This window comes from Belonocnema kinseyi, chromosome 4 (assembly GCF_010883055.1).
Source record: "Belonocnema kinseyi isolate 2016_QV_RU_SX_M_011 chromosome 4, B_treatae_v1, whole genome shotgun sequence".
Classification (NCBI taxonomy): domain Eukaryota; kingdom Metazoa; phylum Arthropoda; class Insecta; order Hymenoptera; family Cynipidae; genus Belonocnema; species Belonocnema kinseyi.
Window position 1 is genome coordinate 62,508,715 of NC_046660.1, and position 15,988 is coordinate 62,524,702.

Sequence of the window (15,988 nt, forward strand, 5' to 3'; positions counted from 1 at the left end):
AATTGTTTTGTAGAAAATTCGTTGTTTTCAGTTGAAAGTTTACTTTGTTTAAATGAAAAAGAAACTTTTTCATTTTTTTATTTAAAAATTTAAATCAATTAAAAAAAAAGTGGTTAAACTTTCAACCAAGCAGTTAGTTTTCAGCCAAAAAATATAAATTCTCAAAAAATTTAATATTCAATATTTCAACTAAACAATATTTTTATTTAAAAAGAAACAGTTTAATTTTGCCAAAAAAAGGCGAATTTTCAACGAAATAGGTTAATTATCGAGCAAAAAAGATTACTTTTCAACCAAAAAGTTGAATTTTTTAAGTACAAAAATTTAATTTCTACCACAACAGATGAAATTAAAAAAAAACAACGAATTTCCAATCAAATAGATGCATTTTCAATTAAAAAGTTGCATTTTAGACTAAAAAATATCTATTTCCAACCGAAAATGAAGTAGTTAAATTTTCAGTTAAAAAATTAGTTTTTCCAACCAGGAGAAAAACGTATTAAAAAAATATAATTTTCTTATCGAAAAGGTTACATTTTAACGAAACCAGATAATTTTTCAACCAAAACTGGAATACCTAAATTTTCAGGTAAAAAATCAGTGTTTAACACAAAATCATTTTAATCAAGTATTTAAAATTTCAACCAAAGTAGTTACTCTAAGGAAAAAAAATTGGAATGAAAAATGTAATATTTGATATTTCGACTAGAGAATAATGAAGTTTAAATAAAAAACTGTTGAATAATGATTAATTTAGAAAAAATTCAAGTAATTTTAAGAGATTAAGGCTAAAAAATATTTCAATTTAGAATAAAAGACCTTTAAATAATAATTATTAAGTTTAATAATATCAAGGTATTTTAAGAGATATTTAGAAGGCTTGAAAAGTTTTTTAAAAATATTCAAAGGTTTCAAGAGACTATAACATTTTTGTTAAGATTCCTGAGAAATTTGAAAATGATTTTTTATTAAACAAAATTTAATTTTTGAATAATTTTCTCGATAATTCATCTTTTTGGATTGAAAACTAAACTACTTTGATAGAAAATTCAACATTTGGTTGACAATTTAATTATTTGGTTAAAAATTAAGTTTTTTGTTGAAAATTCATATTTTCGTGTTGAAAAATTGTCTTTTTGGTAGAAAATTCAACTATATCGTTAAAATTCACTTTTTTCTTTGAAAATTCGTATGTTTGAATTAAAAATTCTTTTTTTTTTATAAAAAATTCAACTATTTCGTTTAAAAATTTACATTTAAATAGTGAAATAGTTACCTTTTTAACCAGAGTGTAATTGTAATGAAAATAATTGAATCCCCAACCAAAAAAGATGACTTTTTAACCAAGAATTTGCATTATTAACCATGAAACAAATTTGAGAAATAATTTTTTTTACCAAAAATAAAAATTTTCAAACAAATACATGTATTTTTAACTAAACAGTAGAATTTTCGAAATCAAGTAGTTAGTTTTCAACCAGAAAAAAATTTTTCAACAAAATACATGCATTTTTATATAAATAGTTGAATTTTCGTCTAAAAAAGATAACTTTTCAATTAATAAATTAATTATTACATGGGATTTTTTTTAAACAAAAATTTCAACCAAGTAATTAGTTTTTAACCAAAAAAAGATAAATTTTTAATAAAAAATGTAATAATTGATATTTCATCTAAAAAATATTTTGATTTTAAATAAAAAAAGTTGAATTTCATTTTTCTTTTAATTTCTAACAAAATTGTTTAATTATCAACCAAAAAAAAAGATTACATTTTAACCAAACAGTTTGAATTTTTAACAAAAAATTAAATTTATACCATAACAGATGAATTTTTATTCCAAAAATACGAACTTTCAATGAAATACATGCATTTTTAACTAAATAGTTTTCAAATAAATGTTGGAATTTTCACCAAAAAGATCAATTGTCAACTGAAAATGGAATAGTTAAATTTCCAGTTAAAAAAATTAATTTCCATAAAACAGTTGAATCTGTTTGGTAGAAAATTAACTTTTTTGTTGAAAATTCAATTTTATTGTAAAAAATTGTTCTTTATTAATTATTTAACTGTTAAATTTTTGGTTGAAATCAAATTTATGTTGAAAATTCATATTTTCGGGTTCACAATGATCTTTTTGGTAGAAAGTTAAACTATTCGGTTAAAATTTAACTTTTTTGTTTAAAATTCATATTTTTTAAATGGAAAGTCATATTGGGTTGAAAATTCAACTATTTTGGTTAAAAATTTCACTATTTAGTTGAAAGGTAAGTTTTTTTGTTTAACATTCATATTTTTGTTTTGAAAATTGAATTGTTTTATAGAAAATTAATTTTTTTTAAAATTGAGAGTTTACTTTCTTTAAATAAAAATTTTTCTATTCCATTCTTTGTTGAAAATTAAGTTTTTTTGTTGTAAATTCATATTTTGTGCTTGAAATTGATTCTTTTTGGTGGAAAATTAAATTATTTCCTTGAAAATTCATATTTTCGCGTTGAGATTTGAATTTTTTAGTTGAAAATTTATTTCAATTTAATTGTGATTATTTTTTTTTAATGAAAATTTAACCTTTCCATACTTTATTGAAAATTCATATTTTTGGGTAAAAAATTTGTCTTTTTGGTAAAAAATTTGAACTATTTCGTTGAAAATTAACTTTCTAATTGAAATTCCTTATTTTTGGGTGTAAAATTAAATTGTTTTGTAGAACATCCAATTTTTTTAGTTGAGAGTTAACTTTCTTAGAAGGAAAGTTGAATTATTCCATTTTTTTGTTGAAAATTAACTTTTTTGTTGAAAATTTAAGAATGTTGTAGAGAATTAAACTATTCCGTTTTAAATTAATTTTATTGTTGAAAGTCATATTTTCCGGTTGAAAATTCAATTGTTTTGTAGTAAATTTTTTTTTTAATATGCATCTTATTTGGTTGAGGATTCCATTTGATTGGGAATTATCGTTTAATTTAATTTTAAGAATTTCTAAGCAAATTTAAATTCGATCAAACGTCAGGCCATTGCTATAGCAACCCCGTTTATTTACTTCTTTATCAATTTTATTTTGACAGCATTTTAAATAATTTCATATGAGCAAGTGGTAAGTCTCTATGAATAAATATTTATGACGTCAAGATTAATTTATGATTTAAAAATTAATTCAGTTCAAACGACAGGAATGGAGATTTTGAGGAAAAATCACAGAAAAATAAGAAAATTAACTCTTCTGCTCTCTCTGGGAACAAATCTGAAGATTTTCAAAGTGAGGATCGGCAAATTAAAAATGACGAAACAGTAAGAAATGATGGGAAAGAAAAAATTATTAAAAAAGGTATAACAAGAGATGATAAATTTAATAGTTCTGTGCTAAATGAAATTATAAATTCTGAAAGAATGTAGAAAATTCAAGTAGTTGGTTGAAAATTAACTTTTTTTGTTGAAAATTTACATTTTTGGGTGGAAAATGTAATAATTTTGTGGATAATTTTAGTGGAATTTTGATGAAAATGCAAATATTTTGGTTTAATATTACACCGTCTTGTAAAAAATTCGACTTTTTGTCTCGAAAATTTAAAAATTTGGTAGAAAATTCAACTACTTTATTTAAATTAACTTTTTTGTTAACAATTTATTTATTTTATTGAAAATTGGTCTTTTGTGGTTAAAAAATCAATTAATTTACTCAATATTGAACTATTTTGGTTAAAAATTCAACATTTCGGTTGAGGAATAACTTTTGTGTTGAAAATAAAAATTTTTTTGGTTGGAAATTTTACAATTATGGTAGAAATCTCAAGAATTCTATTGAAAATTAACTTTTTTTTTACAATTCAACTATTTTGTTGAAAATTTGTATTTTTTTGTTGAAAATGTAAATATTTTGGTAGAAATTTCAACTCTTTTATTGAAATTTTTTTTGTTTACAATTCAACTATTTTGCTGAAAGTTTCTAATTTTTTGTTTTTTAAACATGCAAATATTTTTGTTGAAAATAAATATTGAACTATTTTGGTTAAAAATTCAACTTTTCGGTTGAAGAATAGCTTTTGTGTTGAAAATTTAAATTTTTTTGCTTGGAAATTTGACAGTTTTGTAGAAATCTCAACAATTCTATTGAAAATTAACTTGTTTCTACAATTAAACTATTTTGTTAAAAATTTGTGTTTTTTGTTGAAAATGCAAATATTTTGGATGAAAATTCCACCGTCTTGTAAACAATTCGACTTTTTGTCTCGAAAATTAAAAAATTTGTTAGAAAATTCAACTATTTTATTGAAAATTAACTTTTTTGTTGAAGATTCAACTATTTCGCTAAACATTTAACTATTTTGGTTGAAAATTCGACTTTCCTGTTGAAAATTAACTTTTGTGTTGAAAATTCATATTTTTTGTTTTTGGAAATTTAACAATTATGGTAGAAATCTTAACTATTTTATTGAAAATTAACCTTTTTTTTACAATTCAACTATTTTGTTGAAAGTTTGTATTTTTGGTTTGTTAAACATGCAACTATTTTGGTTGAACATCGGACTGTCTTTTAAAAAATTCAACTTTTTGTCTCAAAAATTTAATAATTTGGTTAAAAATTCAAATTTTCGGTTGTAGAATAACTTTTGTGTTGAAAATTAATATTTTTTTGGTTGAAAATTTAACAATTATGGTAGAAATCTCAACAATTCTATTGAAAATTAACTCTTCTTTTTTACAATTCAACTATTTTGTTGGAAATTTGTATTTTTTTGTTGAAAATGCTAATATTTGGGTTAAAAATTCCACTGTCTTACACAAAATTCGCCTTTTTGTCTTGAAAATGTAATAATTTGGTAGAAAATTCAACTATTTTATTGAAAATTAACTCATTTGTTGACAATTTATTTATTTGATTGAAAATTGGTCTTTTTTGGTTAAAAATTAAATTATTTCGTTACAAATTTAACTATTTTGGTTGAAAATTAATATTTTTTTGCTTGGAAATTTAACAATTTGGTAGAAATCTCAAGTATTTTATTGTGAATTAACTTTTGTGTTAAAAATTAATTTTTTGTTTTGGAAATTTATTAATTATAGCAGAAATCTCAACGGTTTTATTGAAAATAAACTTTTTGTTTACAGTTTTTTTTGTCACGAAAATTTAATCATTTGGTAGAAAATTCAACTATTTTATTGAAAATTAACTTATTTGTTGAAAATTCAACTATTTCGATAAATATTTAATTATTTTGGTTGAAAATTAACTTTCGTGTTGAAAATTTATATTTTTTGTTGTTGGAAATTTAACAGTTATGGTAGAAATCTCAACTATTTGGTTGAAAATTAACCTTTTTTTACAATTCAACTATTTTGTTGAAAGTTTGAATTTTTTGTTTGTTCAACATTGTTCATTGTTTAACATTTTGGTTGAAAATCGCACTGTCTTATAAAAAATTTAACTTTTTGTCTAAAAAATTTAATAATTTGGAAGAAAATTCAACTACTTTATTTAAATTAACTTTTTTTGTTGACAATTTATTTATTTTATTGAAAATTGGTCTTTATGGTTAAAAATCCAACTATTTCGTTAAAAATTTAACTATTTTAGTTGAAAATTAACTTTTGTGTTAAAAATTCTACTTTTTGTCTGAAAAATGTAATAATTTGGTAGAAAATTCAACTATTTTATTTATAATTAACTTTTTTCTTGACAATTTAACTATTTTGTCGAATTTTGTATTTTTTGTTCAAAATGCAAATAATTTTGCTGAAAGTTCCACTGTCTAATACAAAATTCAACTTTTCTATCGAAAATTAACTTTTGTGTTAAAAATTCATTTTTTTGTTGTAAATTTAACAGTTTGGTAGAAATCTCAATTATTTTATTGAAAATTAACCAATTTTTTGTTGAGAATTCAACTTATTTGTTGAAAATTTGTAGTTTTTGGGTGAAAATTCAACTATTTTGTTGAGAATTCGATTTTTTTATATTTGTAATTGTACTATTTTGTTGAAAATTCGTCTTTTTTTGATAATTCAACTATTTTCTTGAAAATTCAACTATTTGGGTTAAAAATGATCTATTCTTATTGTTGAAAATTCGGCTTTTGACTTGGATATTCAATAATTTAGTTGATAATTAAACTATTTTATTGAAAATGAACTTTTTTTGTTTAATGTTGAAAATTCGTCTTTCTGTTTGAAAATGAAACTATTGTGTTCAAAATTTAATTATTTTGATCGAAAAATGAACTATCTTATTGAAAATTAAATTTTTTGTTAACATTTCATTTATTTTGTTGAAAGTTTAACAATTTGATACGAATTTTAACTGTTTTATTGAAAATTAACTCTCTTCTTGACAATTCAACGATTTTGTTGAAAATATATGTTTTTTGGTTGAAAATTCAACTATTTATTTGAAAATTCGTCGTTTTGTTAATAATTCAACCATTTTTGTTAAAAACTCAAATAGACGTTAAAAAAGAACCTTCTTAATAATAAATTTAATGCTTTCACGATGATTAATTTTGATAAAAAGAGGTATTTCTGGTTTCAATCGTCGATAAAATTCTAAGTTTTGTACATGAACCGTCCTGTTGAAAATTAATATTTTCTAGTTGAAAATTTAATTGTTTTGTAGAAAATCAGATCTTTGGCTTGAAAATTTAACAGTTTGGAAAAAATAATAATTTTTTGTTGAAAATTCGTCTTTTTTGGATAAAAATTCAACTATTTTGTCAAAGATGTAACTATTTTGTTTGAAAATTCAACTTTTCGGTTGAAAATTAACTTTTGTGTTGAAAATTAATATTTTTTTGCTTAGAAATTTAACAGTTTGGCAGAAATATCAACTATTTTATTGTGAATTAAATTTTTTGTTGACAATTTATTTGATCATTATTTTTCAAAATTCATGTTTTTTAGGTTAATAATTCAACTATTTGGTTAAAAAATTTAATGTTGATAATTAACGTTTGTGGGTTAAAAATATAACTTTTTTGTAGAAAATTTCTCTTTTTGGACAGAAAAATAACTTTTTTATTCACTTTTTTTATTAGTAAATCAACTATTTGTTTGAAAATTAATAATTTTGTTGAAAATTTATATTAATTAATAAGAATTAATAAAAGTATTAATTTTATTAATTTTGTTGCACTTAATTAATTTAATTAATAATTAATTATTAATAAATAGTTAATAATTCACTTATTTTGGATAAAAATTCAACTATTTTGTCAAAGATGTAACTGTTTTGTTTGAAAATTCAACTTTTCGGTTGAAAATTAACTTTTGTTTTGAAAATTAATATTTTTTTGCTTAGAAATCTAACAGTTTGGCAGAAATTTCAACTATTTTATTGTGAATTAAATTTTTTGTTAACAATTTATTTGATTGAAAATTTGTCTTTTTTGGTTAAGAATTTCACTAATTTGTTAAAGATTTAACTTTTTTGGTTGAAACTATATGGTTAAAAATTAACTTTTAGCTAAAAATTTATATTTTTGATTTGAGATTTCAACTATTTGGTTAAAAGTTCAACTATCCTATTGAAAATGAACCTTCTAGTTGAAAATTCATATTTTTTCGTTGAAAATTCGGCTTTTTGACTTGAAAACGTAACCATTTGATAGAAAATTCAACTATTTTGTTGTAAATTCATTTTTGACTGAAAATTTAACTATTTTTTTGAAAATTGTCTTTTTGTTTTAAAATTAACTTTTTTTCGAAAATTCATAGTTTTGATTTAACACTTAAATATTTGGTTGAAAATGAACCTTGTCGTTGAAAATTAATATTTTTTCGTAGAAAATCCAGCTGTTTCGCATGAAAGTTTAACAATTTGGTTGGAAATTCATAATTTTTTTATTGAAAAATCAACTTTTTGAGTTGAAAATTCAACAAGTGGGTAAAAAATTTAACTATTTTATTTATTTATTTTTTAGTTGAAAATTAAACTATTTTGATAAAAATTCGACTTTTTTTTGAAAATTCATATTTTTTGATTGAAAAATCGTCTTCTTGACTTGAAAATGTAACAATTTCGTAAAAAATTAAAGTATTTGATTGAAAATTAACTTTTTTTATTTACACTTGATCTGTTTTGTTGAAAACATTTTTTTAATTGATTAAGTTTTTCGGTTGAAGTTATAAAATATTAAAATATTGTGAGAAAAAAGAAATTATTAAAAAAGGTATAAAAATAGACGATAAATCTAATAGTTATATATACTAAATGAAATGATAAATTATGAAGGAAGTATCAACTCGCTTACGAAGTCGAAAATTTCTGCTGATTCTGTCTATAATGTGGATGATTTGAGTACCGAAGATTTACATGATTCTTTGCATCGAATCAGTAAAAATCCTCAAGAGCCTTTCAAATTTTTGAGTCATATTTTGGACAATGTTGATACTCAAAATCATTCTCCTTTGTGTCGATCAAAACCTACAGATATTGATGTAAGTTTTTTATTTTTAGTCCTTTCTCATTAAATTTTTTTTTTCAAATTGAGAAAAATGAAATATTTTTTTAAACAATTTGTTTACTCAAAAGCGACAACTCGCTTCGCTAGTGAGAAGAGTTGAAATGAATAAATCTCTTCTTGAAAGGACTAATCAGCGAGTCAAGGATATCAATTTTATTGTTGAGAAGAATAAGATTTTAGCTTCAAAGGAATTAGATTACGGTAAGATTTTTAATATTATTTAGAATATGAGAATACAAAAATTGAGTGTAATTTCAATTAATTGTATCTTCTATGTAGATAAGGATTCTTTATCAAAAATGGGAGATTGTGATGATAAAACAGAACCAAATTTTGAACACCCTGGAATTGGTAAGAAAATCAAACTATTTTGGTTCAAACTTAATTCCTTTAGGTTGAAAAATGTATTATTATATTTTTTGTACAAAATTCATCTCCTTTGGTGCCAAATTCTACTTTTAGTGAATATTTATATTTTACAGTTAAAAATTCAATTGTTCTGTAGAAATTTTTTTTTTGGGTTCAACATTCCTTTCCTTGTTTTTGAAAATGAAATATTTTGTTGCAATTTCATATATTTGGGTTGAAATTTCAACTATTTTGTTGAAAATTAAATTAACTTTTTTTTTAATGCATATTTTTTGCTTGAAAATTCGTTTTTGTTTAATATAAAATTTGTGTTTTTGGCTTGGGAATTTAACAATTTTATAGAAAATTTAACAAATTTGATTAGAACTTTATTTTTTGGTTAAAAATTCGTATTTTCAGGTTTCCACGAATAGAAAAGTTTCCGTTTGAGAGAAAATTTATCCTTTTTTGTATAAATATCATCTTTTTTCTGTTTAAAATTATTTTTTATTGTTTGTAAATAAACTGTTTTGATTAAAATTCAACTATCCTCTAATAAATTCGTCATTTTGGCTTAAAAAATTAACTATTACTTTTAAAATTTAACTATTTTGGGAGTTCATATTTTTATGTGGAATATTCAATTGTTCTGTAGAAAATTCTTTTTTTTATTTAACATTCATTTATTCTGTTGAAAATGAAATTATTTGTTTCAAATTCATATTTTCGTGTTGAAACTTCAACTATTTTGTTGAGAATTTGTCTTTTAGGGTTGAAAGTAAAATGAGCTTCTTGCTAAAAGTTCATATTCTTTTGTCGAAAATTAAATTTTTTTAAAGAAAATTCGTCTTTCTGGCTTGAAAATTTAACAATTTGTTAGGAAGTTTAATTATTTGATTCAAAAATTGACTTTTTTATTCAAACCTAAAATTTTCCGGTGAAAAATTAAAATATTTGGTTGAAAATTAACTTTTTCTTAATGCATATTTTTTGCTTGAAAATTTGGTTTTTGAAATATATAAAACTTGTGTTTTTGGCATCAGAATTTAACAATTTGATGGAAAATTTAATAAATTTGATTAAAAATTAATTTTTTTTGTTAAAAATTCGTATTTTTAGGTTCTCACGAATAGAAAAGTTTCCCTTTTTGAGAAAAAATTTACCCATTTTTGTAGAAATGTCATCTTTTATGTATAAAATTAATTTTTATTGTTTATAAAGCAACTTTTTTGTTTAAAATTCAACTGTTCTCTAAAAAATGCATCATTTTGGCTTAAAAACGTAACTATTAATTTAAAATGTAATTTTTTCGGTTACATTTTAATATTTTTTGTTTCGAAATTCGACTATTTGGTTGCAAATTGAACGATCTTGTTGAAAATTTAATTATTTTGTTGAAAATTAAACTTTTTTTTAAGACATCTTTTATGGAAAAATATGTAACTGCTTTGTTGATCATTATTTTTTTTTTAATAGAAAATTAAATTTTTTGTTGTTAATTTATCTTTTTGTGTTATCCTTTTTGTTTGAAAAATCAACTGCTTTTATCAATTAATCTTCTTGAATTAAAAACTAAACTATTTTTGTAGAAAATTCAACTATTTTACTGAAAATCAAATATTTTGGTTAAAAAATCATTTTTGTTGGTAGTTCATATTTTTATATTGAAAATTCAACGGTTTTGCAGAAAATTCTTTTTTTGTGTGCTAAAGTTAATTAGTTAACTAGTTTGTTGATTTTTTTATACAGGAAATGAACTTCTTTTTTGAAAAATCGTCTTTTTGTGCGTTAGAATTAAATTCAACTAATTGCTTGAAAATTAACTTTTTTTTGTGTTAAAAATTCATATTTTCGGGTGGGAAATTCGACTGTTTGGTTGATAATAAACTTTTTGAGTTATAGATTCAACAATTTTGTTGGAAATTCATTTCTTTTGCAGTTAAAAATTCTACTAAAGATGAAAATTTAACTATGTACTTCAAACTTAACTTTTGGTTGAAAATGTATATTTATTAACTTGTTTGTTAACAATTCGTTTATTTTTGACATATAAAAAATTAAATATTTTTAAAAAATTTATTTTGTTGATTTTTTTAAAATAAAAAATTAACTTTTTTTATTTAAAATGGTTTTTTTTCTGTTAGAATTAAATTCAACTAATTTTGTTGAAAATTTTAACTTTTTTCTTAAAAATTCATATCTTTTGGTTGAAAATCAACTTTTTGGATAAAAATTCATATTTTGGAGAGAAAATTGAAATGTTGAAAAAAACCTCGTCTTGACAAGAAAATTTGAAACTCTAATTTACAATTTCACTAGTTGGTTAAAAATGAATTATTTTGTTCAAAACTCATGTTTCTAGGTTAATAATTCAACTATTTGGTTAACAAATTTAATGTTGATAATTAACGTTTGTGGGTTAAAAATATAACTTTTTTGTAGAAAATTTCTATTTTTGGACAGAAAAATAACTTTTTTATTCACTTTTTTTATTAGTAAATCAACTATTTGTTTGAAAATTAATGATTTTGTTGAAAATTTATATTAATTAATAAGAATTGATAAAAGTATTAATTTTATTAATTTTGTTGCACTTAATTAATTTAATTAATGATTAATTATTAATAAATAGTTAATAATTCACCTATTTTGTAGAAAATTCTTCGTTTTCTGTTTGTTAAGAATTAGACTTGTTTTGTAGAAAACTCTACTATTTGATTGACAATTCAACTTTTTGTTGAAAGCTAACTTCTTTGTTGAAAATTCATTATATTTTGGTTGAAAAATAACTATTTTGTTAAAAAATCTTATTTTTGATAAAAAATTCAAATATTGAACAAAAAATTCGTCTTTTCAGTTGAAAATTAAAAGGTTTTATTAAAAATTCAACTAGTTGGTTTAAAATAAATTATTTTTGTAAAAATTTATATTTTTAGGGTAAATATTCAATAATTTGGTCAACAAATAACTTTATGTTGACAGTTCACATTTTTGTGTCGAAAATATAACTTTTTTGTATAAAATTCGTCTTTTTGGCCCAAAGTTCACTAGTTAAGTAGCTTATGAAAAATTTTAAAATAATAAATTAAACTTTTTTTATTAAAAATTGGCTTTTTTGTGTTTGAATTTATAAAATAAATTTTTTGAATTCATATATTTGGATTGAAACGTTGTGTATAAAATTCATCTTTTTAACTTGAACTTTCAACTAGTTTGTTGAAAATTCGTTTTTTGAAGATAAAATTTACTCTTTTATGGAAAATTCTTGGGGGGGGGGGGGGGGGGGGGATTAAATTCAACTAATTTTGATGAAAATTCATATATTTGGATTAAAAAGTTGTGTATAAAATTCCTTTTTTTAAAGATAAAATTAACTCTTTTATTGAAAATTTCATTTTGTGGGAGGGCAAAATAACTGGGAATTAAATTGAACTAATTTTGTTGAAAATTCATCTATTTGATTAATAAATACATTTTTTAATGACAATTTATATTTTTGGGTTAAGGGTAAACTGTTTTGTAGAAAATTCATTTTTTGGATAAAAAATTAATTTTTTTATTAATTTTTTTATCAATAATTCAACTATTTGTTTGAATATTAACTATTTTGTTAAAAATTCCTATTAATTCATAATAAATAATAAGTATTCATTTAATTAATTTTTGATGTATGTTTTTTTTGACCAGGGAAATTAATTAATACTTATAGATGTCAATTTTGTTTGTCTACTTAGTCTAGATCAATATTAATAATAATAATGATAATAATAATAATATTGATCTATACCAAGTAGACAAACAAAATTGACATCTAAAACAATTAATCAACTAATTTTGTTGTTATTAATTTAATTAGTGGTTAATTAACAATAAATAATCAATTGTTCAACTATTTTGTAGAAAATTCTTCGTTTTTGTTGTTCTTAAGAATTAGACTTCTTTGGTAGAAAACTCTACTATTTGGTTGACAATTCGACTTTTTGTTGAAAGCTAACTTCTTTTTTGAAATTTCAATATATTTTGGTTGAAAAATAACTATTTTGTTGAAAATGCATATTTTTCAGAAAAAATTTAATTATTGGACAAAAAATTCATGTTATTAGTTGACAGTTCACATTTTTTTTGTAGAAAATAGAACTTTTTTGTAGAAAATTCGTCTTTTTGGGCCGAAGTTCACTAGTTAAATAGCTTATGGAATTTTTCAAAATGAGAAATGAAACTACTTTGATTGAAAATTCATTATTTGTGTTTGAAATAAATTCAAATTGTTTTTTTTAATTCGTATATTTGGATTAAAACAAAGTGTATAAAACTCATTTTTTTAACTTGGAAATACAACTAGTTTGTTGAAAATTCTTTTTTGCGTTGTTGAAAATTCATCTATTTGATTAAAAAATCAATTTTTTGTTGACAATTTATATTTTTGGTTTGAAATGTAAACTGTTTTATAGGAAATTCATTTTTTTTTAGAAAATTAACTTTTTTATTAATTTTTTTGGTTATTAGTAATTTAACTATTTGCTTGATTTAATTTGATTTCATTTAATTAACGACTAATTATTAATACATAATTAATAATTCAACTATTTTGTAGAAAATTATTTTTTTTTTTTTTGTAAGAATTAGACTTTTTGGGTTATTCATTTTTATCATTACATTGAAAACTATAGTATTTTTGTATAAAATTCAACTATTTGGTTCACAATTTAACTATTTGTTTAATAATCAACATTTTTCTTGAAAATTCATATTTTCGGATTAAAAATTCATTTTTTTTTTTTTTGATAATTTTTGTTTGTTTATTTGAAACTTTATTAGTTTTGGTTGAATTTAATAAAATTTCTAAAAAATGTTGTTTAAGATTCTGTATTCTAGTATAAATTGATCTCTGGTTGAAAATATAATTATTTGATTGAAAATTAGTTTTTCTTAATGAAAGTTTTTTCAAACTGTAAATTAACTAATCCATTTTTTTGTTAAAAATTTCTTTTTTTTTAATTAAAAAATGCCACTATTTGGTTGAAGAATTTATCTTTTTTGATAGAGAATTAATCCTTTTGGTTAATTTTTTTTTTGAATTAAACTATTTCGTTGAAAATGCAATATATTTCGACTTGAAATCCAATGAATTTTGCGCGTTTCAAATTGAATGTAATATTGTGCAGATGCAGTTCAACGCACGATGAAAGATACATTGCAGATGCTAGAATGCATAAAAAAAGTTGCGTCTGGCGATGCAGTTGACGAATTATCCTCGGATTTTTTTTCTGAAATAGAACTTCGATCTATTTCCAGCAATTTGGCAAAAACAGACTCAAAGCGGGACACAAAAAGTGGACCATAAGAGGTACTTCAAGTATTGTATCTAAAAACTCGATTTTTATTTGAAATTAGAAATTGAAGAATCTGAACCATAGAAAATGAAAATAACAAGGATTATAGTCATTCTCCTATTCCCCTGTGTTTCCCTTCTTTAATTCCCTTTTCCCCCTATTATCGAAAAAAATTCCTCTATTCCCCCTTTTTCTTTTTAAATAAGGGAAATTCAGAATAAAATTCGAAATAAAAAAGTATGCAGTGGAGTATTAATTTGTTTAAATTTAAATTAACTTAAAGCTGATTGGTCAAATGTTTTATTTTCAATCGAGAATCCATCTTCTTGGTTTGTATATTTAATTATTTTGTTTTATATTTCAATATTTTGTTGAAAATTTAATTACTCAGTTGAAAGATGAATTATTTTGGATTTATATTTGTTGAATATTAAGATTTTAATTGAAAATTTATATATTTGGATTGGAAACTCGACTTTGGTAGATAATTCGTCTTTTCGGCTTGAAAATTTAATCATTTAATTTAAAATTCAATTAGTTGGTTCAAAATTAACTTTTTTGTTAAAAATTCAATTGTTTTGTAGAAAATTAGTTTTTGTTGTTGTTGAAAGTTTATTTTATAAATGAAAATTTGACTTTTTCATTTTTTGTTGTAGTTAATCTTTCTTAGTAGAATATTCAACTGTTTGGTAGAAAATTAAATTATTTTGTTAAGAAGTAATCTCTTTTTTTTGAAAATGTAACTGCTTTGTTAAACTTTCGTCTTTTTGGATATAAAATTAACTTTTTTGGTTTATTTCTTCAATTAAATAATTTTATTTGTTTTCAATATTAAAAAAAAAACGTTGGTTAAAAATTCAAATGTTTTTTTTTAAATTAGTCTTTTTGTGTTCTAAATAAAACTGCTTTGGTAAAAAAATTCAACTATTTGATTGACAATTCTACTATTTTGTTGAAAATTTCACTAGTTGATTGAAAAAAAAATTTGTTGTGGAAATTTTTAAATCTTTTGGTTGAAAATTTACTTTTTGGTTAAAAATACATATTTTTGGGTTGAAAATTATACTGTTGGTAGAAAATGCATCTTTTTGGCTTTAAGATTTAACAATTTGGTTGAAAATTCCACGATTTGGATGAAATGTAAGCACCTTCTTTTTTTTTTAAATTCATACATTTTGGTTAAAAACTCAACTATTTGGTTGAAAATTTATATTTTTAGTTTAAAAATTCAACTAATAGGTAGAAAATTCGTCTTTTGAGCTTGAAAATTTAACAATTTAATTTAAAATTCAACTAGATGGTTGAAATGTAAGTTTTTTGTTGAAAATTTATGTATTGTGTTTAAAAACAAAATATTTTATGGAAAATTGACTTTTTAGTTGACAATTCATATTTTTGGGTTGAAAATTTAACTGTTTGGTAGTAAATTCGTCTTTTTGGCTTTAAAATTTAACCATTTGGTTGACTATTTAACGATTTGGGTGAAATTTAACTTTTCTTGATGAAAATTCATATCTTGTGGTTGACAGTTCAAATTTTTTGTTAAAAATGGATATTTTGGGTAAAAATACATATTTTTAGGTTGAAAATTTAAATACTCAGTAGAAAATTCCTCTTTTTGGCTTGAAAATTTAACAATTTAATTTAAAATTTAACTAGATGGTTGAAATGTAATTTTGTTGTTGAAAATTCATGTATTTTGCATGAAAACAAAATTATTTTATGGAAAATTGACTTTTTAGTTGGCAATTAATATTTTTAGGTTGAAAATGCAACTATTTGGTAGAAAATTTGTCTTTTTAACTTGGAAATTTCACTTGTTGGTTAACAATTTATGTATTTTGTTAAAAATTT

At 21.4% G+C, this 15,988-nt stretch overlaps 1 protein-coding gene across 11 annotated transcripts in view; it reads left to right on the forward strand.

The window, feature by feature from the left end:
• Window positions 1–2,967: 2,967 nt before the first annotated feature.
• The window catches only part of LOC117171419, a 71,238-nt gene continuing 58,217 nt past the window's right edge, over window positions 2,968–15,988 (forward strand). For 4 of the 11 annotated variants that reach the window (XM_033358724.1, XM_033358726.1, XM_033358725.1 and 1 more), the window contains exons 1-6: window positions 2,968–3,094; window positions 3,159–3,325; window positions 8,222–8,427; window positions 8,522–8,654; window positions 8,733–8,804; window positions 13,967–14,148. In XM_033358724.1, coding sequence (XP_033214615.1) covers window positions 3,084–3,094; window positions 3,159–3,325; window positions 8,222–8,427; window positions 8,522–8,654; window positions 8,733–8,804; window positions 13,967–14,145 — 768 coding nt within the window. In that variant the 5' untranslated portion in view covers window positions 2,968–3,083 and the 3' untranslated portion in view covers window positions 14,146–14,148. Of the gene's footprint in view, window positions 3,095–3,158; window positions 3,326–8,221; window positions 8,428–8,521; window positions 8,655–8,732; window positions 8,805–9,221; window positions 9,248–13,966; window positions 14,320–15,988 lie in introns of those variants that run through there. The other 7 variants (XR_004466870.1, XM_033358728.1, XM_033358731.1 and 4 more) reach the window with 4 other exon arrangements.